The sequence below is a fragment of the Labeo rohita genome, chromosome 5 (assembly GCF_022985175.1).
Source record: "Labeo rohita strain BAU-BD-2019 chromosome 5, IGBB_LRoh.1.0, whole genome shotgun sequence".
In the NCBI taxonomy this organism is placed as follows: Eukaryota; Metazoa; Chordata; class Actinopteri; order Cypriniformes; family Cyprinidae; genus Labeo; species Labeo rohita.
Genome location: NC_066873.1, coordinates 29,291,230 through 29,318,563, shown reverse-complemented (window position 1 = coordinate 29,318,563; position 27,334 = coordinate 29,291,230). Strand labels below are relative to the sequence as shown.

The 27,334-nt window shown below is 38.0% G+C and overlaps 1 protein-coding gene across 2 annotated transcripts in view; it reads right to left on the bottom strand.

Annotated features, from left to right (window-relative positions):
• The window catches only part of npdc1b (neural proliferation, differentiation and control, 1b), a 31,339-nt gene extending 6,330 nt beyond the window's left edge, over positions 1 to 25,009 (bottom strand). Inside the window, exons 1-2 of one of the 2 annotated variants that reach the window (XM_051111062.1) lie at positions 24,709 to 25,009; positions 3,206 to 3,352 (exon numbers count right to left, since the gene is read on the bottom strand). In XM_051111062.1, coding sequence (XP_050967019.1) covers positions 3,206 to 3,352; positions 24,709 to 24,793 — 232 coding nt within the window. In that variant the 5' untranslated portion in view covers positions 24,794 to 25,009. The remainder of the gene's footprint in view (positions 1 to 3,205; positions 3,353 to 24,708) is intronic. The other variant, XM_051111063.1, reaches the window with a different exon arrangement.
• Positions 25,010 to 27,334: the final 2,325 nt, after the last annotated feature.

The window sequence follows — 27,334 nt, the reverse complement described above, 5'->3', positions numbered from 1 at the left end:
TTCTAATATGTGGATTTGGTGCTCAAAAATGTATTTATTTATATTTATTTTCTTTTTTTGTAAATTGAGATTTTTCAGTTTTTTTTTTTTTTGCTGAATATAAAGTTTAAAAGAAAAGCATTATTGTAAGCCAGAAATATTTTGCAACTTATCTTTACGAACATATCTTTACTGTCACTTTTGCCCAATTGAATGCAACCCTGCTGAATAAAAGTATTAGTTTCTTTTTAAAACCAACCAAACAATCAACAATCTTACTAACCACAAATGTTTGATTAGAAGTGTATTTGCAAATCGTACTATATACGCACATGGAACTGCATCCATATAGCATTTTATCTTAGAGTTAAAACTATTGCTCTGTGCTAGAAAACTAACGGGCCAGTTCAAAAGTGGGAACTGGTAAGGTAAGTTAAATAATAATGCAGCAAGGTTCAAAACATATATCTTGGCATAGTTTACTGCACTGGCTAGAATATGCATGCCAATCTGCTAGTATACATATTTATGAAAATGTAAAATTATTCCTCATAACATGCACCAAAAATGTGCGTGCTAAGGTGTTATGAGCTTGTGTAATAGAGTGCATATGCATGCACTGCAGAATCTGTGAGTGTGTGTACGTGTACTGCAGTGAGTGTAGGCGGATTTGGTCAGTGGTTCTGTTGTGTGGTGCTGCTATGCGTATGTGGGCAGTGGGGCGTACAGGCGGGCAGGGAGAGAAAGGGGGAGGGGCCTCTACAGATTCATGAATGAAACTCATCACCACGGCAACCACTGAGAAAGTGCCAAGAGCAAAAACTTCATAAGCAGGATAAGAAAAGATATGGAGTGTTTGAGAGAGAGAGAGAGAGAGAGAGAGAGAGAGAGAGAGAGAGAGAGAGAGAGAGAGAGAGAGAGAGAGAGAGAGAGAGAGAGAGAGAGAGAGAGAGAGAGAGAGAGAAAGATGCTTCTGCCATTCAGCCATGAAAGTTCTATTTTTACCAGCACGAGCTAAATTTAATACTGTCAGATTATTTATTTTCCACTCCAAATAATGTGGAAAACAGCTTTTGTTTGCTTTGGCTACACATTTAAGGGATACACTTTTGTTTAGTGACCTTGCATTAATATCCAGACTAGATAATCAGCATTGCAATTTGCATGTTTTATATTTGTATACCTGCATAATTAAATGCATAAATTAACACATTACTAGACACATTAGTAAAACACCTGCAAATTAACTCAAAGGATGGATGTTTAATTGATCAATATAATTAAATCACTAATTTTCTTTTTACAGAAAAACCTCTAAACTAAACTCAGTGGTCTATGTAATGAATCATGGGTCTCATTTGCTAAACATGCATACAAACTGTATTTGTGTGTAAAACCTGTTTGTGGATGTTTTTACACAGGAATCATGATTCATCAATAATTGCATACTTATGAGAGTCTCATTCACTAATAATTGTGTACAAGTGTTCTTGTGTGAAAAGGTTTTCATGTCCAAATTTTTGCCAAGCCTCATTGTAATCCTGATGAATACAGACTCTTCTACTGTAAGTGAAGGAGCACTAACCCACAGTTGACAATTTACATAATGCATGCCCTAGCCATCTCCATATAAGGGCTTTCCGCACAACCTCTCTCATACAGCCATTCATCACTCTATGAAACATAATCTTGCACTCTTGCTTGAGATCACAATCTTTAAAAACCAAGTGTGTCAATCTCAAAACTGGCTGAAAAACATAAACAACTTTTAAACAGGCCTTTGTGGCACCAATCCCAGATCAAGCTACAATAGACAGACATTATTTCTGTTATTCTGAAATGAGACTCATCACTTTTTCAATTTCTAATAAATAATATTTCTAAAACTATATTTAAGTATATAAAACAGTAATAGCCAATAGATTTGGCACAAGCCAAAGAGCAACAAAATAGTAGGCAGGTCAAATAAGCCAAATAAGCCACCATAAACACACACACGTGCAACATTTATCTACATACAAAATAAGCAGCTAGAAATAATGCAGGCTGTATGAAAAATGTGTGAGGCCTCTAAGGTCTTCTAAATGAACTGTAGAAAAGAAAGCGAGAGAAAAAAGGGCGCTGTTCATACTCCCGCCTGTTGAATGGTATCGATTAAGTGTCGACAACAGTACTGCCCTCCTAAGGCAGCACTGGAAAATTACCGATCAATATCTTCAAGGTTGTAGTCAAGATGAACATTTCTTTTTTTGCTACAAACTGAAATGCTTGAGGATATTTACATTTAACTGCTGTTTGTTGGTATGGTTAAAGCTAAGTGATTTACACCATTTGTCAATCCCTACCACTGCAGTGTAGAAAGAGACCGCCTGAATTATTTCATTAGCCTCCCTCCCTCCTGTTGCATCTGCAGCAATGTGTGGGTGGAAAAGGGGGAGAGGGAAGCCAGACTGGAAGGTTGCAAGGAGTGAGAGGTCTTCCACTGCAGTGTAATTCATGTGATAGGGAAACCCTGAAAATGCTTCCTCACATTTTAAAATGCTATGTATCAGAACAACAAGTGAAACTGACTTACAAAATCACTGTAAACTGCTTTCACCGCTGCTACAATGACATTTGCCAACACAATAGACTGTACAACCAAAGACTGTATATATACCAAGATGATTTTTCATATTACTACAGTATGAATGGGAAAAAGTGCAATGCGCAATATGGCAGAATAAGGTCCCACTTTCTAATTAAAAAGAGTGAAAATGGTAAAGCCATCACATCACTGCATGGCAGTTACAAAAACGGAAAACACGGAATCTCATGGCTTTGGAGTAATTAATCAAAAGTAGGCCAGTGCACTTAAATCATTTTAGGATATGGACTAGTATTTGACACACAGTTTCATTTACTACACATACTGAAGCATGCATGAAGCTCACAGTGATTTCAGCGTCTGATGACTCAATGGACCAACCTGAAGCTTAAAGCTATTTTATCATTAGAAATAACAGTTCATCTCAAATCTTGCTGCTAATTTGAAATATGAAATCGAAGTATGATTTGAAATAATACGAGTTTGGCAGTATTTCAGTTTTTCCCTATTCAAGTAGATAAAAGTTGGCCTTACATGTCTGAAACAGCTGCTTGGAACCGTTGAAAATATGGCTGCCAAGTGACCAGACGTTTTTCTGAAAGTCACTTTGGTAGTCAGTCTGAAGTTGACAGTACTCACCAGGGTGATTTCGTCTCCTGATCACACACTTCCCTCGTTTATTCTCCACAAATGGGTCTAGGCATGGGCCGCAGTGTGAAGAGCCGGGCTGGCAGAAGTGCCGTCGCTCCCGGGCACAGTCCAGACTCCGAGGACAATGTCCCACAACTGTAAAAGAAAAGACAAAGGCACTAGTAAATGACCTACTTACACACTTTCCATTGAGATTGCCTTACATAAATGACTAGTACTCTTTCAATTGTCACATTGACCTGACTGCTGCTATCTGAATCTGTGAATGGAAAACATAAATAAACAAATTTCTTAAATATACATAAATATAATAAGATGCTAAATTTGCTTGGTCTAATCTGAGATGCTTTAGAGTAAGCAAGAGCTGCAGCTTAAATGATCCTCACATATTATTGTTTAGCTTTCACGGATACAAGAAGAACATGTCAGACTATTTGTCATACAGAATAATTGAACAAGCAGCTAACAGTAATCAGCCTATAAGAATAGCTCGCTCTGATCTAGTGTATTGTGTGTCTTGTTACTGTTTTGATGGAGAGCTCAGGAACGACAGTGCATTAATAAAACAGCAGTGCTACTGCACGTGGGCACTGCTGCTGAGGGCAGAACTGGGGCAGCAGGTCAAAGTGCAGAGGAGATCCAACACCCACAAGTATCAAATTATGGCTGAGAACAACAAAGTAGTCGTGTGTCTCCCACTGATTGTCAGCAGGGATCCATGCTGAACAAATGTTCATCATAACACCACAAGTGCATCATTCTAACAAACAATGTTGGTTTTGGTATTCAGTAGGGAGATCTGAATAGTAAACTTCTTTTAATTTGAGCGCCTTGTCTTTAGAAGGCTGTTTATGCTTGAGGCAAAAGATGAAAGATGTAAAATTAACACAGTGAAATGCAAAAATGTGTTTTATGTGAAAACAGCCTTGCACAAAATATAAACTGCTTGAAAATATAAACTGAAAAATGTTAAACTGATACTTAAAGGGGTCATGACCTGCCTTTTTTATTTATTACTTTGTACTGTTCTCTGAGGTCCACTTATATTTTTTACATCAAAAAACATCATAATTTTGATGTAACAGGCTATTTTCTGTCCAGTTTTGACCCCCCTCATAAAAACGGTCTGTTTGAATAGGCATGGCAGATTGTAGACTCAGAAGTAAACGCACACTGCTATGATTTGCTAACAGTTGTGTATGTTTGACAGACTACATCCTTCACAGATGGACACTGCTGTGATTTAGGTGAAAAATGCATAAATACTCAGAACATATCAAACGATCGTAAAAACAGACAAAGCAATAGTGACTAGGGTTGGGTATCATTTGAATTTTATCAATTCCGATTCCGATTCTGCTTATCGATTCCGATTCTTAACGATTCCTAGTTTCGATTCCAATAACATTATAAAGTCAACAAAAATTAGGTCAAACATTTAATTCTTTATTTTTACAAAGATTTCTGTTGCAGCTGAACATGAGCAAAAATCAGCAGCCTACAGAACACTTTGCCTATAGTTTTAACAAAAAATACCACAACAAAAACAACTAATAGATGACTAATATCAATTAATAGATGACTAATATCAATTTCAAACGTTAAATTATTAAAAGCAAGTAAACAGTCAGTAATAAAATAGGAAGAAGCAAATAAATTAGAAGAGCATAAATAAATACAATTGAACAAATTACAGGTACAAAAATTCAAATCAAAAGCTTAAAAACACTTCATAGTTTTCTCTTCATAAATAAAATATAGATTAACTCACTAAAGTTACTAAAAATATTTAGTCAAGATCAGTGAATGGCTGAAGAAGAAGGGTCTTAAGGCTCATTATCTAGCAAAATGATCTGTCATTTTTTTTCAGAAAATAAAAATTTGTATACTTTTTAAGCACAAAAGCTTGTGTAGCACTAGCTCTGGGATGCGCGTCCACGACACTACGTACTATTGAATCACGTCGAAAGGTCACGCGGAACTACAGACACAGTGTTTACAAAGTGAATGCGCAAAGACTAAGGAAGTGCCAGTAAGTCAAACGCTGTTTACAAACAAAAAGGTACAACGATGTCGGATGATTCTGAAGTTGTAGGAAAAAAAAGATGTTAGAAAATAAGAGTTTTTCGCCATACTCTACCTTTCTTAGCTGGAGTACACAAACAATGAACTTAGACGTAATTTGTAACGTCGTGGACGCGCATCCCAGAGCCTGTGCTACACAAGCTTTTGTGCTTAAAAAGTATACAAAATTTTATTTTTCGAAAAAAATGACAGATCATTCCAAGATTTTGTGCATACTGGGCAGTAAAAGTGAAAGAGAAGTCAGATCCATCCCAGAACGACCTTTCCTGCAGTGGAAATGCATGGAACGGTTTGAGAACGGACACAGGCCGGGAACCCGCACCACACCGCACCAGGACCATTGTTCATGCTCTCGCTTCAGATGTGTGTTTTTCCCTTCCTGCACTTAAATCGTTTGATTTTGATGTTAAATCGCATTAAAATGCGTATGCAGGAATCGTTAAGCAGAGCCGAAATACAAGTATCTGATCGAATACCCGGTTCTTGGAAATTTGAAACCGGTTTTAAAATGGAAACGGTTCTTGATACCCATAGAGACTATGTAATAAAAAAAATATTAAATATTAATAAAGTTACTCACCCTTGTGTGGTGCAACATTACTGTCGGATCCAATATATTCTGCACAATACAGTCTAATAGTTTTCATCTTTCTTAAAATCCTGTGTCAAATTGTGCCTAGTTTGTGAACAAAGTGAAGTGAACAAAGACAGTTCAAAGACTGGGACCAGAAGGAAAGCAAGGCAAAGCTTTGTTTTTCCACAACTTGGCACTGAACAGCATCTTGTTGTCTTCAAAGTCATCTTTATCATTTTATTTCTGTTATCCATTTATCTGTGATTTCTGCGAATCGGTGGGTGGAGCTAAACAGGTAGGAGGCAGTGTTTACATCATAACGTGGCACATTCACAACCTGTCGTTTTGGCAGATTGGATTCAATATAAGCTATTTTTAGACTAACAATAAAGTTTGAGTTCTGAAACTTACAGAATGTTTTTATAGTATAATGATCTCTTATGTGAAAAGTTCAAGGGAATTTTTATTTCTCAGTTCATGACCTCTTTATAAACAGCAGTGTGCAGCACATTTCTAGGTTTAATCATGTTGAATGTTAAAAATGGCAGATGGTAATATCCAACTGGATCTTACAGGATCTATTTCACAAGGTGGCGACTTTGTATCCAAAGTGAATCATTCAAAAATGTCAGATTTTTAGAAAACAGTAAGTCTGAAATTCCCCCCCCAACCCCTAAACATATCTCTGGGATTTAAACATAGTAGAAACGTAGTACAGATATCGCACTATTTTGCCAAAACAAAAAAGTTACTTGTTTTCAAACTGAAGTGCACACATTGTTAAGGGCAATCAGCTCGTGAGCCAGTGTTTTCCGCACCTCAGAATGTCTCCGTTCACAGTGAATGAATGCAGTGAACTTGTTTACTGCATGTACTGCGTGTTTAGTGTGCATTTGGGAACGCCAGTTATGTTAGATGATTACAGCATTTCACTAGACTTATAGTGAACCACGTTTTTGTAAGCCTGTTTTCACTGAAGTTGCAGTTTTCCTTCAAAATAAAATCTTAAAAGTGCAGTATGAATTGATAATTAGCTGCTTAAATAGGTAATGTTACTGCAGTGCAGTCCAAATCTAAAATATTTCTTTCAAGTGTAGAAATGAAGAAAGAAGTATTGTAATTTCCCTATTGTTGTGTAAAGCAAAAATAATATACCTAGGAAATATTCATTTTCATTTATTTTGCAACTGTTTTACAATATACGGCCATTACTGTCATTGTTGTTGTTATTATTAATATATTGTAATTTGTTTGGCTTCCTAAAACAGTAGTGTGAATGTATTTTAGACTGAAACAGTATATCACAAATAAAAAGAGGCTTGAGCCCCTTTAAAGTTTAGGTGCAAGTCAATTCATTGACTTTTTTCTGACTTAAGTTTTCTTAGTTAAGAACAGCTCATCAGCTAATTTTGAACTCTCAAAGTGCATATGGAATAATTTAACTTTAAAATGTACAAAATGTTCAGTTGTTTGTCTTTTATCACAACAAATATTGTATCATGGACTTCATATTGTGATGTTATTATATCTTGAGACTTCGATATTGTTACATCCCTAATAATTACATAGTTTTTATTTACACATTTTGTATGCAGCTGAGAACTATACTACTATCGTATTATACCGTTGTTTATAAAAAGTGTCTTTCATCTTATTATTGTTCTTACCATTTTATAAATGCAATAACCCATTCAAAGCCATGTGCTACAGTGATTTTGACACCTCACTGCACATTATGCCTATAAGAACACCTCTTATGTACGGTAAACCATCATAATGCACAGCCTTGAGTTCTACTTCTGAAAGACTCAGTCATTGAAACCTTGGCTCCTGTTTCCATAACAACTGCTATGGCAACTGAGTAGGTGTGACATCATCAGGTGTGAGTCACTGCCAATGCAGTAGCTGAAAAGGGGGCGGGGATGAACTCTTCTGAACCACAGCGAGTCAAGAGAGACAGTAAAGAAAATAAACCACAACAATTGACAATATGTCATAAAAAAAATGTATTATTTAAAAATAATGTGTGCAATATAAAAACTGTGCATCACGTCTATGTGTATTCATCCCACATGGCTTTCAGAGTCATGTACAGATCTGTGTCACCTTATTAATTGCTATTGATTTCAATGCTCGAACCAACAATCACTGCCTTGCAATTTGCTTTTTACTGGAACTGCCCATTACGTGCACCAATGTGAAGAAGTGACTCATTAAACATACAATACATCAGCACTGATGGTTTTTACCAGAATCCCCCATTGTCACTGTGCCGGAGGTGATGCAGAGATGCACGTGAGGGTTTAAAGCAGAGCTGTTCTCTGTTGTCTATCAGTTTCAGATCTTAATCTCATTAGGAGAGGAACATCAGCTTTTTTTTTTATTTGACAGTTTCTCAATCACATACACAGGCTCAATTATGTACACTGCTGCACAAACACACACGTTCATTTCCTGCTCTTTGTCACTACTAAAAACACGACAATCCATTTGCCAAAAAATCTCTTTCTCCAGCTATCAATTTCACATCACATGATATGGAGATGACTATCACACATGCATGTGACCATCTTAATCAAACCATGTGAATGGACCAAGTGACTGAAAGATAATGATAAAGTCAAGGTACATAAATAGTTAATCTTTCAGTTTCATTCTGTCCAGCTGTGTTCGAACACAAAAAAGTGCTTTAAACCAGACTGCTTTAATTATACAGGGCTTTCGTAAGGCCGATTAGCTGACTAGTCATTCAGACATCCAGATGACTAGTTGATGTTTTAAAATATGTAGATTTGCACATACTTAAGCCAGAGAAGAAATTCTCTGAAAGACTTTGTAGTTAGAAGTGAAGGGAAATAGATCCGCCGTAATCCGTGTTACAAAGCAAATCTAATACCTACTTCCAAGCACATCACACACACGCCACCATAGTGGAGCACCACTATCATCTCTCACTCCATCCTGTTCCTGCCAACGGCTAACAAAGGCCAAAGTGGCTCTGCAGAGGGTGGAAAGTGTCAGCGTCTGGCCGTGGTTCAGACATGCCTCAAGGTGACCCAGTCATGCTGGTCCTGCTGTGCAGAGTAAAGATGACATGCATCCAGACCAGGACAGATTGAAACAGGCCCCAAAACATCGCTGACAGAAGGACAATTTCTAGACTTTGGCTAAAGGAAGAGCTGTTTTTGGCATATTGTTTTTTTTAACACAGCAGGGATTTTTATAATTTACCATTACTCTAAAACAGGAATGCCCGAACATTTTTTTCAGTCGAAACCATTTGACCTAAAGTATTTGTTCAACTGTTCAACTAAAGTAAACAGTTTTATTTAGATTTTTATCTCAGTCATACTTTTGCAGATTTTCAGCAATCCACCCACTCCCTGAAAGTTCCCTCACAAACCCCGATTTGAGAAACTCAAATTTTGGGAAAAGAGGTATGTCTAGTTCATATGGAAGCCTGTGAAAAAAAAAGAAAAAAAAAAAGGTTATTGCAACTTTTAATGTCAGAATAGCCAAGATAAATACTCACAACTCTGAGAAAGAAAATAATTCTTTCTCTTGCAATTCTGACTTTATAACACGCAATTGTGAGTCTAAATTCTGAAATAAAGTCAGAATTGCAGGAGAAAGAATTATTTTCTTTCTCAGAGTTGTGAGTTTATATTGCAATTCTGACTTTATAACATGCAATTGCAATTTTATATCTCACAATTCTGAGAAAAAAGTCACAATCCCAGATGCAAACTTGCAAATGCAAGAAAAATAGTCAAAATTGTGAGATAAAAAGTCACAATTACCTTTTTTATTTTTTTATTCAGTGCTTAAGTTTGAGAATGAAGGTAAAGATCTGTCAAAAATAAACAATATATAATATTACAATATAAATATTACAATTTGGGCTGCACAATAAATCCTATTTTAATTGTGACCCCATTTCATTTTCATTTGGTAATTACATTATCTTGCATTAGTAACAAGCCTTCACAAGCTTTCATGGTTGTGGTTGCTATAAGTATGTATATCAGAACTTTTCTTCTAAATAAGTACATTTTCTGATCAGTGGTTTACTTAATCTTCCTAACCTGGCAACCATATGCATACACTCTCTCTGCATTATGGAAAAAGGGCAGATCATTTAAAAACACAGGTAAACAAATAAGTTTAGTGATCTCCACTGCAATACTTCACGTTTTCTTTCACATGGTCATGTGCAACTAAATCTATGAGCAAACCATGCAAGTTGATGTTTTCCTGATATGTGCTTATGTTAAAGTGCAATAATTCCGATGTCAAAAATGGTGGTTAATAACTTTTGGAGCAAACAAACCATGATTAACAGTCCTAATTGCAACATGCAAAAATCAAATCAAGTCAAATCAAATCAAAATCCTGAGCTGGACTGGCCTGCCTTTGGCATAAGATGCAGGGATAGGTTCCAGCATCCTCCCAACCCTAGAGAGGATAAACAGTTTGGAGAATGGAAAAAAAAAAATAAAATAATGAATGACAGCAGAGTGTTTTTGTTAGCCTCCACAAAACACTTGCTATTTATATAGGACACTCTCTCTCTGGCTCCACAGAATAAATGGAGATGCTAAATGAAGTTGCTATCCACCGGTGTTTTAAGGTTACTTTAGATCTAGAGTGGACCAACAAAGCCATTAATGCTTTTTACAGGAGCAACATATCTACATCTCTTTTATACTGCCACTGTTTTGCCCATGAACTTCAATTGGCATTCTTGTGAATCATTATTCACCTAGCAACACCACTCAGTGAACGCAAAAGAAAAACGAATGATGTTGTTATTCTTCACTCCAGACTAGTCTTTCAAAACCTTGTACACTTGCTTCTCAATACAAAGTCTGAAAAACACATTGAAGTAGTGTGCACTGCGTGCTGTCACTCTAAAGAACTTGCCGTTCTATGTGACATGACAAGCTGGCTTAGGAGGGCACAGAGCTGCGGGTTTTTTCTCATCTTTTGAAGGTGTTGAGCGCCTTGAATTCTCTGACATTGTGAAATGTCAAAAAAGATTATTTTCGAAATGTTAAAAATAACATTACATCGAGTCAGTACACATCCCCATTTAAAGCTGACTTCTACTGTAAGAGCACAGGGCAAATAAATTGCTAAAAACCTGTCACCTCTCATCATTTAAGTATTTTCCTTGTTTCAAGAGGTTTATGCTAATGTTAATCCTTTAACCTGTAAAATGTTAAAAAAAAAATGTAATCATATTTTGCAGCTATGGATGGCTTTACAGAAAAGTGATGAAAAAACCCAAAGACATAAATATAGAAAATAAGAGTTGGATGATATAGACTACTATTCAAAATTTTGAAGGTTGGTAAGTTTTTTTAAGGCATCTCTTATGGTTACCAAGGTCCAAAAATATTCTAACGTGCTGATTTGGTGCTCAAGACACATTCCTTATTGCCATTGTTGAAATCTGTGCTATAGAATTTTTGGTGGAAACTGTGAGGCTTTTTTTTTTTTTTAAGGATTTTTGATTAGTTCAAAAGAACAGCGTATGTGTCACGCTAGTATGCAAATGGTGTGGTAGTAGATCCAGGGAGAGGCCAGGAAACGGAAGTGCAAACAAAAACACTTTATTTAACGAAAGGCAACCACAAAAACCAGGAGCAAAACAAACACGAAGTAACGTTAATGACGGACAATGGGAGTGAGCAAACACAGACTATAAATACAAGCAAACAGGGGAGTGGTCACAAACGAGATAATGAGGGGAAGTACAAATATGGGCAGGACAATACCAAAAGAACTAAAACCTAAGGGGGGAAAACCTAGACTAAACCAAAAACACAAGAAACACAAGGGAAAAACACTAGGAAAACCAAGACAAAACAGAACACAAGCCTGACATTACCCCCCTTACAAGGCGCGACTCGCGCCGTAGCACACACTGGGGTGGGAGGGTGGGCGCTCTGGAGGCCGGTAGGTAGGGACACAGGAGACACCGGATATAGGGACGGCCTCCAGGGCGGATCAGGGAGCTCAGGGGGCCATGGCCGAGCACACAGTTCATTTGGCCATGGCGGGTCTGGGGATTCAGGGAGCCATGGCCAAGCACACAGTCCTTGTGGCCATGGCGGGTCCAGGGGTTCGGGAAGCCATGGCCGGGTAAACAGTTCAGGAGGCCATGGCTGAACCGGGAAGTAGCCCCCCCCCAAAATTTTCTTAGGGGATTTTATGGTTCTGACAGCCCTAGGGAGTGCTGGATAAGGTGCTGGCTCAGGAGGGCACACTGGAGGAAGAGCGCGCGCAGACTCTGGAGGGCGCGCTGGAGGAAGAGCGCGCGCAGACTCTGGAGGACGCGTTGGAGGAGGAGCGCGCGCAGACTCTGGAGGGCGCGCAGGAGGGCGCGCTGACGGAGGAGCCGACTCAGGAGGGCGCGCAGACTCAGGAGGGAGCGCAGACTCAGGAGGGCGCGCAGACTCAGGAGGGCGCGCTGACTCAGGAGGGCGCGCTGACTCAGGAGCCTTCCAGGGCAGCGCGGGCAACTGCGTCTCGGCCTGGGACCTGGGGAGAGCAGGGACAGAAGAAGGAGACCGAAAAGAGGGAGAAGCAGAGAATTTAAGGGAGAACGCCGCCCCCATAGGAGGTTCTACAGCCGGAGCTGACACCTCTGGGGGCATAGGCGCGGCTTCTCCGGCAGATGTGGTCTCTGGATCGGCCTTGACAGCCGACGTGAGCTCTGCCTCTGGAGGGTGCACAAGAGGATGCTCAGGCACATGAGATGCACCAAGAACTAGACTTGACTCGGCCGACGCAGCTGCAGTATGACTTTGCTCAGGAATCACAGCTGTAACTTGACCTGACTCAGAAACTTGACTTGATTCGGGAAACACGTCCGCAACTAGACTTGATTCGGGAAACACAGCTGCAGCTTGACTTGATTCGGGAAACACAGCGGCAGCTTGACTTGATTCGGGAAACACAGCCGCAGCTTGACTTGATTCGGGAAACACAGCCGCAGCTTGACTTGACTCAGCCGCTTGACTTGACTCAGAAACTTGACTTGATTCGGGAAACACGTCCGCAACTAGACTTGATTCGGGAAACACAGCCGCAGCTTGACTTGATTCGGGAAACACAGCCGCAGCTTGACTTGATTCACAGCCGGCTTGAACACAGCACAGCCGCAGCTTGACTTGATTCGGGAAACACAGCTGCAGCTTGACTTGATTCGCTGCAGCTTGACTTGATTCGGGAAACACAGCCGCCGCTTGACTTGATTCGGGAAACACAGCCGCCGCTTGACTTGACTCAGCCGCTTGACTTGACTCAGGAAGTGCCAAAGGAGACGTGGGCTCTGAAGGAAGCTCTTGAGGTGAGGGCCCTGGACGGCTGGGCGTCTCCAGCGGAGACACTGGATGAGCAGGCTCTGTGCGAGTGGTCGCTTGAGGGCGCTCTGGCGGGTCAGTGAGCTCGACTTGACTGCGGCGCCATCTTGGCCAGGGGCTCTGAGTCTTGGGTGGCCATCTTGGCCGGAGGCTCAGGCTGGGCGTCTCGGCCATCTGGATGGCCGCGAGTGGTCGCTCAGGGCGCTTGGCGGCCATCTTGGCCGGGGGCTCAGTCTTGGCGGCCATCTTGGCCGGGGGCTCAGTCTTGGCGGCCATCTTGGCCGGGGGCTCAGTCTTGGCGGCCATCTTGGCCGGGGGCTCAGTCTTGGCGGCCATCTTGGCCGGGAATTCAGGACCGGAGGCCATCTTGGCCGGGGGCTCAGGAGCGGAGGCCATCTTGCGTGCAGACTCGGGTGCGGCTGCCATCTTGCGAGCAGACTCTGGCGTGGCGGGAGCCATCTTGCGTGCAGACTCTGGCGTGGCGGCAGCCATCTTGCGTGCAGACTTTGGCGTGGCGGCAGCCATCTTGCGTGCAGACTCTGGCGTGGCGACAGCCATCTTGCGTGCAGACCCTGGAAGCGTAGCTGCAACTTGACTTGACTCAGGAACTTGACTGAACTCAGGAACTGTAGCTGCAACTTGACTTGACTCAGGAATAACAGCCGTAACGCGCTTGAGCGCCCTTTTAGCTGCCCATACAGTCATTAGGGGAGAATCCAACAGGTGGGTCCTCAAGACCACAGTAGGCATCCGAGCGCTGGCCGCGACCGTGGCTGGAAGGGGGTGGTGAGGCAGGCGGTCCGAATCGTTAGTGCGGCATGTGGGGGCTCCCGGCATGGTGTTTACTGACACGACGTGGCGTGTTTGCGAGTGAGTTGGATGATGGAACCCCGGAGATTGTTCGACTTCAAAGTCGGATCCATTTAAATAAAGTACTACATTAACCAGTTCGATCAGGGGATAATCACCAGCATGGAGATCGCAACGGATAATGCCTTCATCCAACCCCATCAAAAAACAAGCACCCAAAGCCGCGTCGTGCCAGCTTAGCTGGTTTGCTAACTCTAGGAATTCCTCCACATACCGCTCTAACTCTCGTCCGCCTTGCCTCAAACGCCATAGCTTATCCTCCGAATCCATGCTTTTAGGTCCGTCGTTCTGTCACGCTAGTATGCAAATGGTGTGGTGGTAGATCCAGGGAGAGGCCAGGAAACGGAAGTGCAAACAAAAACACTTTATTTAACGAAAGGCAACCACAAAAACCAGGAGCAAAACAAACACGAAGTAACGTTAACGACGGACAATGGGAGTGAGCAAACACAGACTATAAATACAAGCAAACAGGGGAGTGGTCACAAACGAGATAATGAGGGGAAGTACAAATATGGGCAGGACAATACCAAAAGAACTAAAACCTAAGGGGGGAAAACCTAGACTAAACCAAAAACACAAGAAACACAAGGGAAAAACACTAGGAAAACCAAGACAAAACAGAACACAAGCCTGACAGTATGTTTGAAATACGAATCTTTTGTAACATTAAAGGAGAAGTCCACTTTCAAAACAAAGATTCACATTTAATGTACTCACCCTCTTGTCATCCAAGATATTCATGTCTTTCTTTTTTCAGTCATAAAGAAATTATGTTTTTTGAGGAAAACATTTCTGCATTTTTCTCCATATAATGAACTGATATGGTGCCCCGAGTTTGAACTTCCAAAATGCAGATTAAATGCGGCTTCAGACGATCCCAAATGTGGTTGTAAACCGTTCCAAGCCTAGGAATAAGGGTCTTATCTAGCAAAATGAGCTGTTATTTTCACAAAAAAAAAAATACAATTTAAATACTTTTTAATCTCAAATGCTCGTCTTGCTTTTCTCTCCCTGCACTCTGTATATTCTGGTTCAAGACAGTTAGGGTATGTCAAAAAACTCCAATCGTATTTTCTCCCTCAACTTCAAAAATCATTTCAAAACCATCCTACATCACTGCAGAAGTACCGACCCAGTCTTTGTAAAGTGAACATGCAAAGAAGATCAAACACCCTTAACAAAAAAGGTAAAACAGTGATATAGGACGATTTTGATGTTGAGGGAGAACATGAGATGGGAGTTCTTCGACGTACCCTAACTGTCACGAACCAGAACAAAAACAGTCCAGGCAAAGTAAGACAAGATGAGCGTTTAAGATTAAAAAGTATATAAATTGTATTATTCTTATTAAAATAACCGATTGTTACGCTAGATAAGACCCTTCTTTCTCGGCTAGGATCACTTACAACTGCATTTGGGATCGTTTGAAGCCGCATTTAAACTGCATTTTGGAAGTTTAAAATTGGGGCACCATAGCAGTCCATATAGAGAAAAATGCTGAAATGTTTTTCTCAAAAAACACAATTTCTTTACAACTGAAGAAAGAAAGACATGAACATCTTGGATGACAAAGGGGTGAGTACATTACTTGTAAATTGTTGTTCTGGAAGTGGACTTCTCCTTTAAATGTCTTTATCACTTTTAATTAGTTAATGCATCCTTACTGAATAGACATCAAATAAAAAAATAAAAATACTGACCCTAAACTAACTGAAATGTTATGGTAAAATTGGTAAAACGACAGTAACAGAATTGCAAAAATAACTACATATTTACATTTCAGTGCTTCTAAAACAGGTAGCCACACCCAGTTTCACATCATTGGTTAATCCAGTGTTCTTAAGTCCAGCCCACTGTGATTGTTCAAAAACAGACTGCATTTCTATTTGAGGCTGGTAGTGGCTCAGTTCAGAAATTGCACACTACCTTTAGTTTGACAACTTTTGATATTTTAAGAATAAATGTCATTTTGAAAGACAACCCGTGAAAACAGTCACTTTACAATCTTAGTAAGTTCCTAAAACATAACAGTTTGGTCAATACGGGCAGAGACACACAACATCTGCTATAAATATATAATGCGATTAACATTATTACTGACCGACTCGGAACACACAAAGCCCGCTTAGTGAGAATGGAGTCCAGAAATAGTATTCTTTCATCAGCTGCTGTCATGATGAACTGTGAATAACCATAAAAAAATGAAACATCTTCCTTTTTTAGCCACTTCACTCTTACATCACCGTCTGCTTCCTGACCTCACACTGGTGCTCATGTGTGAATACATTTGTCTTATTCAGGGCAGACATTAGGTGGCCAGTCTTCTTTCTAAATTAGTAATGAGCTGAAATCCATTGTGTCACTTAGAGGGGAAATATAATTATCCAGTTAATCAACAATGTGCGGTAAAAAGCATGACATGCATCTATTGTTGTCTCAATCTGACAATAAGAGTATCAATATGACGCTTAAAAAATGTAAATTTATGTGCAATGCTAAATAACATCCTCCCTGACATATTCTCTCCTTATAACTACACTTAGCATACGGCACTTCAGGACAGCATCTCTACTTTTAGATCTAAAAGTAATTTGGGCTGCAAAGAGACTGCTGCGCCACAATGGTTCAAACCAGGAGAGAGAGTATTCTCAGGTGAGCGTGACCTTATCCGACACACGTTCAGACACTCTATTGATCCTTCAAAAAGGAGCCAGAGAGATTTCACACATGCGCTATTTCAGTGTCAGGCTGACAATTTCAAAATGCAAGTGAACTATGTAACAAGCATGGAAAATTACTTCATTACAAAACCAAAATGAATCGTGTTTGAAATAGCAGTGTTTGATTTGGTCTGATTTAGCAATACAAAGTTTTTTCTTAAGAGTGTTTCAAAAGATTTCTATTTAAAATCAATATTGTTCTTCAACTCAAAGAATCCTGAAGATAAAATGCATCATGGTTTCCACAAAATTTCAATTTCACAGAGGACTGGAGTAATGGCTGCTGAAAATTCAGCTTTGCGTCACAGCAATAAATTTTATAAATTAGAAAAGGCTCTGTTGAAAATGATTTGGAATAGTTATCTTTGATCTGCTTAATGGCATCTGTTGCCACTGCTGAATTTTTCTTATTTCATTTTTGTAATGTTGCGATTTTTCTACAACTAAACATGTCTTTGCACTATGAATTTCCAGAATCCATCAGTAAGAACTTGGTCCTTTGTTTCCGTCATTTTGGCGTGGATTTGTTTACAAACAAGGAACAATTCAACGTGGGATTTTCAGAAAGATTAAAACAAAAAGACGATGCTGTGCCGACTAGGGCTGTCACTAACGATTATTTTGGTATTCAAGTAATCTGTCGATTATTCTGACGATTAGTCGAGTAATCTGATCATTATAATTTTTTTTGTAGTAATAAAAATAGACCTAAGTGAACAATAGCCTTTAAAATGACTTAAAATACATATGTAATAGTAATGAGGCAAAAATAATTAGTTCAAATAAAGTATCAAAAGCAAGTGGTTTTATGGTGGTCATATGGTTTTACAGAATAAAACTGTTAAAATACATAATGTATTATAAACAATACAGCTAATGTACATTATGCATTTCAACAAATGCCTGCAGAGGGCACCAACGGCCTGATGATTGTTTTTACACTTTACTGCAAAATCTAATCCTTGTTTAATATTGACTCAGCAACATTTAATTCAAATCTCAGGCCTCGACAATAAGGAGTGCCCGATGGCCCAGGGCCAGCGTGAAAGACGCTCAGGACAGTTGACGAATGAATATCGGGCCACTGCCGTGTCGTCACAAAAGTTTATAATTTGCACGTGTTTTTAAGCCTTCTTAATTTAAAATTTTAAGCGATCACAGGGAGACGCATCTCTGACGGACAAATAGCCTACAAATGTCTAAATACTCATCTTGACAATTAGCTTTGCAGCTTTAACAATGATAAATCCATACTTAATTTATACAGTGGAGTGCAGATGCACCGATCGACCGGACATATTTCAACCGATCTCTGTTCTGGGCTAGCTCGCGAACTGCATGCATTCATTTTTCAAACATTATGTGTGTGGAAATACTACGAACTCTTTAAACATCGGTTAACAGAGGCCAGAAATGCTGAAGACGAACGCAAAGAGGATGAAATACTGTAGCAGGCAGAGCAAGATCACGGTTCACAATGCGCAAAATATTGGAAATACTATCCTAAACACTGAAACAGGAGTTTATATAAATGTATCTCTGAGGGGAACTGACTGTTTTAAGAAAAGTTTACATGGCGTTTTCTTTTCATTTGCCCATGTATGATGCATTTAAAGCACGGCCCTGCTTTGTAACCAAAGAAACGTAATATCACTGTTATTCCATAAGCGCCACCTGCTGGCAAAGACTGAGTTTACATTCTTTCAATCCATCTGCTGTTTTTCCCTAAAGCATCTTTTCATATATAATGAAATATTAATAATAATAAAATATTTTTTAACAAACAATGTTTGAACTTAGGCTAGCAGGTTTAGGTGTGGAATCAAAATTGGAATTGAGAATTGTACATTTTAATTGGTATGTAAATGTTGGTGTCATATAAGCTTATTAAAATAAAAGATAACATGAGTCAAAAACAATTATAACAGCAACTATTACATTTTTTTGTGACAGGGCCAGTGAAAATTTTGACCAGGCCAGTAGAAAAAATCCTTAGCGTTGAGCCCTGAATTTCCACTTAATATTTGCCAATTTCTTTATGATAGAAATGCTACAGCCACTGTAATTTCTTGAATATGTGAACATCAAAATGTGGAAACTCAGAGTGAGAGTTTAAACTTATTTTGAAATCATGATGAACAGTTAGCATATTGAGAAAGATAATGATGCATTCTTTTGTGTTTCTGTAGGTTTATAAATGATTTACCTTATAAAGCTGATGAAATAGTGCACGTTCCGTTCTCAGATGAACGTTACGACAAACCCAGTGCTCCACATATGTAAATGATAACAATTTGTGTAGCAGCATTTACTGTAAACAGAGCCGCTTTGACACGCATCTACATAACCTTCACGCATGTAAATAATTAAAGAGCATATTAAACCTGCATCGTATATATTTATTTAATTGAATCGTAGTGTTCGTGAATTTTTAGCATTATGCTTTATTACGATTTTTAAATGGGTTTAATATGTGGAATGTGCAACTTCTGGTATTTTGCCGATTACTCAACATGGGCAAAATGCAATCATAGATTTTTTTTTTTTAAATCGAATACTCAAACAGAATTGAGGAATCGCTGCAGCCCTAGTGCCGACTATACTGGATCTGCTAGTAATGTCATACCACACAAGTGTGAGTAACTGTTTTTATTATGTGGTCACTATTGTTTTGTCTGTTTTTACAGATCATTTGATATGTACTAGAGGTCGACAGATGTATCGGTTTTGCCGATTAATCGGCACCGATAGTTGATTGGTGGAACTATCGGTTATCGGCAAAAACCCATGTCGATAGTTTTTTCCGGGTTGGGTCTGTTGCTGGAGCGGCTGAGAAGGCATTAGTGGAGAAAGGACAGTAGTATACTTTTGCCCGTTTGGTGATCAAATAAAGTCTTGTAGACCGCCTCTTGAATTAAACGTGACGCGTCCAGTGTGTGTGATACCGGATAGATGCAAGTTCTTCTAGACGTGGCGCTGCACTTTTGCCCGTTGTGTGACTAACATATTTTGATATTTGGATTAGATAATCACAAATGTTCTAGAACAGAAGCAGTTAAATTTTAAAAGTGCACAACATTCATATGTATGCAATTTCAATACTGTGGCCTTTGTGTAGATATTTAAAGATGGCCATCTTTAGCTTGATTGTTGATGTAATGGTAGCACTTTACAATATGAGTCCATTTGTAACATTAAGATTGATAAAAGCTGTAGAATAGAAGTACTGTTCCTTGTTAGAGTGTGTTAATTTCTGCATTTACTGATATATTTAAAAAGTGTAGTTACTTTTGTTAACATTAATGAACAGTGAACTAACTGTGATGATCAATATATAATTAATATTACTATTTTTATTCATTTACAAAGTATGGTTCAGTAGGCTACTTTTTTTTTTTTTAAATAGTAGAGCATTTCATTATTTTCCATTCAGTATCCATTTTAAAAACTTTCGGTCGATTAATTGGTATCGATCAGTGTCGTCCAACCTAGTTATCGGTATCGGTAAAATTCGATATCGGTCGACCTCTAACATGTACTAAATATTTATGCGTTTTTAACCTAAAAATCACACCAGCATCCATCTATTAAGGATATAGGCTGTCAAACATACACAACTATTAGCCAATCATAGCAGTGAGAGTTTACAATCCCGGCACGTCTATTCAAACAGTGTATTCCAATGAGCGGAATCAAAACAGGACATAAAACAGCCAATTACTTCTAAATTATGATGTTTTTTTAATGTAAAAATCTTGGTAACATCATAAAGGGACCAGAGAACAGTACAAAATAATAAAAATGGCAGTTCATGACCCCTTTAAGATTGTAACATTCTTTTTAATCGTGTTAAGAGACAGTGACCATGTTGTGCGACTTTGGCATGCTGGGAGATTCCAATTGTAAATATTTTCAGCTGCTGTTAACCCATATTTATTGAAGAACAGGTATTTAATTACTTTGACATGTAGCAATTTTGCTGCAGTGGGTCTCCGAGAGTTAAAAGAGAGAGAAAAAAGATAAGCAAAAATACAGAAAGCAGAATGCAAAGAATGTAGGTGAGTAAGAGGGGAAAGAACAGAGAAAGAAAAAGAGAATTATAGCTTAGAGTCAAAGAAAACAGAATAAGACAACAGACAGCTGGAGAATATTCATGATGTATGATTTCTATGGTGCAACTGTTGAGTGGCAGCTGTAACCTTTTGTGTTTCAATAACACATTTCTCTATTGTGTCCCATTCTTACATCAAAACAAAGCAGCACAACTGAAACAATGAAGAGTGACAGAACTACTGAATTATACTTATTATATCAGACATCTCTCCTGTTGTTAAACTGCACACAAAGATTATACAGCACAAGAGAAAGACACTCAACTTGACTGCAGATCTCTTCACACCCAGTAAGATTAAAATGACAGAACAATCTGAATTCTCACAGGCACGAGTGCACAAGGATTACAGCCAACCCGACGGGCTGCTTAAAACATCTCACCCTTTCACGGCAGCTTAAGTTTGACGTGACTGCATGTATTCGCACACGCTCGTATGCACGCAAACACAAAGGGTTCATCATGCGAGATCACAACAGGAACTCAAACACACAGGGAGCAGTTAGACACAGAGAGAAGGTGATAAAGAGAGCTGGAGAGACAAACTGGAAATGAGAACGACTTCCTGCACTCCGGGCGTTAAATCAGAGTATCTCATACAGGAGGCAACATCAGCAGAAAGCAAGCACCAGAAAGACAGACTCAGACAGATATTAACTGCTTTTAATCTCTTTAGAAGCAAGTGCTTAAATAAAGGCCTTGAGCCACATGCCATAATTCTAAATACATTTCATAAATTGCAAAAATACATTTTAATCAGTATTTTTGTCAATTTGTGTATTACAATTACATTAATAATAATAATCAGTATAGATAAATAAACTTAATTTAATGTTATTAATTCTCTACCAACAGATTCACCTTATTTTACGCAGCTTTTGGCTTCAGAAGATGTTAATTGATGGATTAGAGTCATGTTGATTACTTGTGAATTACTGCAGTATTTTTTTAATCAGCTGTTTCTCTCATTCCTTTTCCAAAAGTGTTTCAGTGAAAAAACAAACTTGTCTACATTTTGGATGGACTGAGCCTGAGTAAATTTTCAGTTGATTTTCTTTTTTGGCTGAAGTATTTCATTAAGGATGTTCATCTTAAATATTTACACTGGAAAACAAGATAAACATACTGATTAAGACATAATGATTTTATCCAGTGTTACATTCAGCTGCTTTGGTCTAGACCTTGAAATCCTCATCCAGAAGTCGCATTCACTTATTTCTCTCATGGTTTCTTCTTTTTGCATCTTCTTTTCATCCCTCTTTTTTTGCAATAGCAGCAACACCTACCTCTTCCCTCTGCATCTAAATGATCTATATTATATCTCTGTGGTTGCATAACTGCTCTATACAAGAACCATTTAAAGTGCTCATTTTTGAAGGTTACTTAAATTGTCCACATTCTTATTAGATGGTCAATTATCGACTTCACAGCTCCTCTGCAGTGTGAGCAAAGCCCTGGCAACTCATAAAAGCCTAAATAAAATGTCTTTGCTTCTGGTTAAATATCATCCAGCATGCTCACAGTCAGCTTAAACTTTTTTTTTTAACTACAGCAGAAAAATATAAAACTGATAAATTTCCTATCTTTTTTGCCACAGCCCTTTTTCTCCATTTTCTCTAGTTTTAAAAAGGAAACTGTGTCACTACTGTAGAGACAGACAACTTTTACTAAAAACCCATCTTGTTGGCAGCGAATCTTTCAAAAAACAAAAAAAGAAACAATGAAAACTAAAAATTTCAATATGCTACAAGGAATCACAACATTATAAGATACAATTTGAAAAAGGATATTAAAGTAAAGTAAGAAGTTCACTTTCAGAACAAAAATGTACAGATAATTTACTCACCCCCTTGTCATCCAAGATGTTCATGTCTGTTCTTTCTTCAGTTGATAAGAAATTATGTTTCTTGAGGAAAACATTTTAGGAATGTTCTCCATATAGTGGACTTCAATGGTGCCCCAAAGTTTGAACTTCCAAAATGCAGTTTAAATGCAGCTTCAAATGGCTCTAAACAATCCCAGCCGAGGAAGAAGGGTCTTGTCTACTGAAACGATTGTTGACAAATTGACAATTTATATACTTTTTACCCTCAAATTCTCGTCTTGTCTCGTCTCTACAATGCGCATGCGTAGTCTGTGTAATCCGGGTGAATACAGTTAGGGTACGTCTCGTTTTCTTCTTCAACGTCAAAATTGTCCCACATTGCTGTTTTTCATTTTTGTAAAGGGTGTTTGATCTTCTTTGCACGTTCATGTCTTCACACAGACTTAGACAAGACGAGCGTTTGAGGTTAAAAAGTATATAAACTTTTAATTTGTTTTGAAAATGATTGATCGTTTTGCTAGATAACACCTTTCTTCCTCGGCTGGGATTGTTTAGAACCATTTGAAGCTGCATTTTAACTGCATTTTGGAAGTTCAAACTTGAAAGCACCATTGAAGTCCATTATATGGAGATAATTCCTGATTTTTTTTCCTCAAGAAACATAGTTTCTCATCGACTGAAGAAAGAAAGACAAGGGGGTGAGTAAATTATCTGTACATTTTTGTTCTGAAAGTGAACTTCTTTAAATTTGACATTTGCTAGATCTTCAACAATGTTATTAGCTAATGTGTTAAAGTAATTAAATAAAAAAAATATTATGTACGAGCATGAACAATTAAATATCCAATGTGATTCTATGTATATTCAATCTCAATCGATACAGATTATTTTTAAAAACATTATGTTAGAGAGCTTTATATATTCCTTATAGTACTGTTACTACTGAATGGTACTCTAATGTTCATTCTTCAAAGAATATACCCATATTAGTTCAAAACAACTTGGTAATACAGTGGTGGCCTTAGTGGTCTATTCTGTAATAATTTATCCTATCAGCTGCTGCTGCAGAGAATATACAACAAGAATTAAATAAATATCCCAGCAAGTATCTGATATATGCAAGTGCAAGGTCTTGCACAATGAAAAAAGTCCTCTGTGGTTGAGTTTTCTTTGAGTTTCCAGACTGTCTTTGGTCTTGTGGTTTTAGGGACTCTAGTGGTTGTCGTGTTCTGCATTCTTATTGTTCTTATTTATAGCCCAGACCTGAGTGGCAGGAGGAACGTGTCAGGGTCTGGATTTCTCATTCCCGAATGCTGATTGCCTGTTTCCATTACACAACGCTGAGGGGCTAAAGAATAGCCCCTGGGGTGTGGATGTCAATGAATGACGCTATCAGGACATTCATGTCAAATCTTAAGTGCAGAGTGGGAAACTCAGAGATGACTATCACATAGGCGTGATGACATCAAAACAAAGTGAATGTGCCCATGAGTGCGCACATTTCCCAAAATGGACACACATTTGGATAACGGGGTCCACATCTCTCCCACCTGCATCACAGAGCATATTTACTCTTCTCCCAGTACCATAACGTTATTACATGTCCTAATGAGTTCAATTTGTTTTTCGAACAGCAAAATAATTCATTTAAATCAAAGACAATTCAAAGAGAATCTAAGTCTGAATTCATTTTTCAAAATATGAATTCATTATCAAAATAATTCTGATATAAAAATACTTGTATATTCCAATTTTGACATTTATAAACACTTTGCACATGTGTACAGAACAAGCACAATATACAAACACATCCCCACTATGTGGCAGCAAAGCTGTTTTGGGCTAGATAAACAGCTAGGTACTGCTTATTTAATCCAAGACACCTGTCCGGCATCACGACACCCATAAATGCCATGAATTAAACGCGTCTTACCTGCCATTGCAGCGCTGACGGCGACTGTTGTGATGAGGAAAGCCTCGGTGAGTAGCGAGGCCCACGGTGGGCTCAGTGATCGCATCCTTACGAACAGTCGGGGGATCCGGGGTTTATCATTCCCCCGTCCCACAGTTGTGGAAAACCTTCGCCTGTAATCTCTGCACAATGACACTCAAGTTTGTAGTCGGTAACCGATGTGTTTACGCTGCGCGGGATCATTCAGTGCTGCGCGTCCACCTCCGACGCTGATGCTGATGCTGCTTGTGCGCTGCGTGAATGATGATCTCTCTCTGAGCGGGGAAAATACCCGAGCTGTGCGCTCAGGCTACGCAAAACGATGTCGTCATCACGTCAGGATATTTTTCGGTCCCCTCTATAAAGAAATATAATTTTAACAGGTGCAAGATGGGGACAATAATGATGTGGGAGGATAACGCTAAATGCGGGTGGTAGAGTTTATATGTGTCGAATAAGTAAAGCGCAAAATGTTAAAATGTCACGTCTATTGTATATGAAGTCTCTTCTGCTCACCAAGCCTGCATTTATTTGTTCCAGAATACAGCAAAAGCAGTGATATTGTGAAATATTTGTACTATTTAAGATAACTGCTTTCTATTTAAATATATTTTGAAATGTAATTTATTCCTGTGACCAAATCTAAATTTCTAGCATCATTACTCCAGTCTTCAGTGTCACATGATCCTTCAGAAATCATTCTAATACGCTGATTTGCTGTTCAAAAAACATTTATTATTATTATTATTATCATCAATATTTAAAACAGTTGAGGACATTTTTCTCATCATTCTTTGATGAACAGAAAGATCCAAAGATCAGTATTTATCTGAAATAAAAAGCTTTTTTAACATTATAGACTATACTATTTAAAAGCTTTAAGTCAGTATAATTAATATAAAAAAATAATGCTTTTACTGATGCTTTAAAGTGGTCAAAAGTGATGACAAAGACATTTATAATGTTAAAAAAAATTCTATTTCAGATAAATGCTATTCTTTTGAACTTTATATTCATCAGAGAAACTTAAAAAGGTTCTACTCAGCTGTTTTCAACATAATAACAACAATAATTACAATAATAATAAATGTTCTTTAGCAGCGAATCAAAATATTACATTGATTTTTTAATATGATTTTTATTAAAATGATTTTCTTAAGTTTAAATCACAGAAATAAAATACATTTTAAAACATTCAAATTTTCTATTCAAAACACTATTAAATAGTTACCTTTTTTCTTGTACTTTGAATCAAATAAATGCAGGCTATATATATATATATATATATATATACAGTGTTGGGAAGGTTACTTTGGAAATGTAATGGGTTACAGATTACAAGTTACTTGATTTAAAATGTAATAAGTAGTGTAACTTTTCAATTACTTTATTAAAGTAATGTAACTTATTACTTTTAATTACTTTTTGATTACTTTTCTAAATTTCTAATTTTTTCAACTGTTAATCATTTTGAAACATTTAAACCAGGCAGAGTTAAACTTGCAGTAGTGTTCAACACTGATTACTGTCAGACTTTCAAAATCCTTTATCACTTGAATTAAGACTATAATAAGTAAGGGGTAATATACATCTGTATTTTGCGATAACAACTGGCTGAATGTACATTATCCCACTTATTACATAGCTGTTTGATAGATTATTAGATGATTTCGTGTCAAAATTATTAGACACGAAACACTGATCTGAGTTGAAATATTTGAACGCAATGCTTCCATGAAAAAAATCAGTTGCTAGCAAATGGCAAGTTCAAAATAGACATTTTAGGGATACAGTGCAGTCATACCAGTTTTCTTACACAACATTTCACCACATAAATAATTAAGTAGTAGTACTAGTTTGTTATCTTATAATCCATTACAATGTACAAAAAAAAATGATGACAGAATTAAGAAATTGCACACATAATATTGAATTAAGCTTTAATATTTTATTAGCTAACAAAACGCAAAGCTTCCGCCAAGAAAAATGATCAAGCATATAAAGCACTGCCTTTTTTTTTACTTATATTTTTGGGCTTTTTATGCCTTTTATTGTGATAGGACAGTAGAGAGATGACAGGAAAGAGCTGGGAGCAGAGAGGGGAGCAGCAAAGGACCTCGAGACGGGAATCAAACTCGGGTCACCGTGAGCGCAGTTGTGCTATATGTCATAACAAGATCATAATATAAATAACATCATAACAAGAAATAATTTAATAGCTATGATACTGGGTTTGAAATCAAATGTTTGCATAGTTATGACAGAAAGCACTATCATCTAACAATGCCTTGGAAAAAACAATCTTAAAAAATAAAGCTCATGCATAAACCCAACTAGAAAATAAAACAGTTATCGAATAAGCATGTGTCCTAAACTCCTGAAACATTGGTGTCTCATTTTAGAGCAGCCAATGCAATTTAAAAGAAGTCAATTAAATCTGTAAGTGGGGGTGGGTGTGTGAAAAAATTCAGAAGTAATCCCCTTTGTAATCACTGGCATTTTTCTAAAGTAACTGTTATTTAATTACATATTTTTTCTCAGTAACTGTAACTAATTACAACTAATGTGTATGTGTGTGTGTATGTATATATGTATATGTGTGTGTATA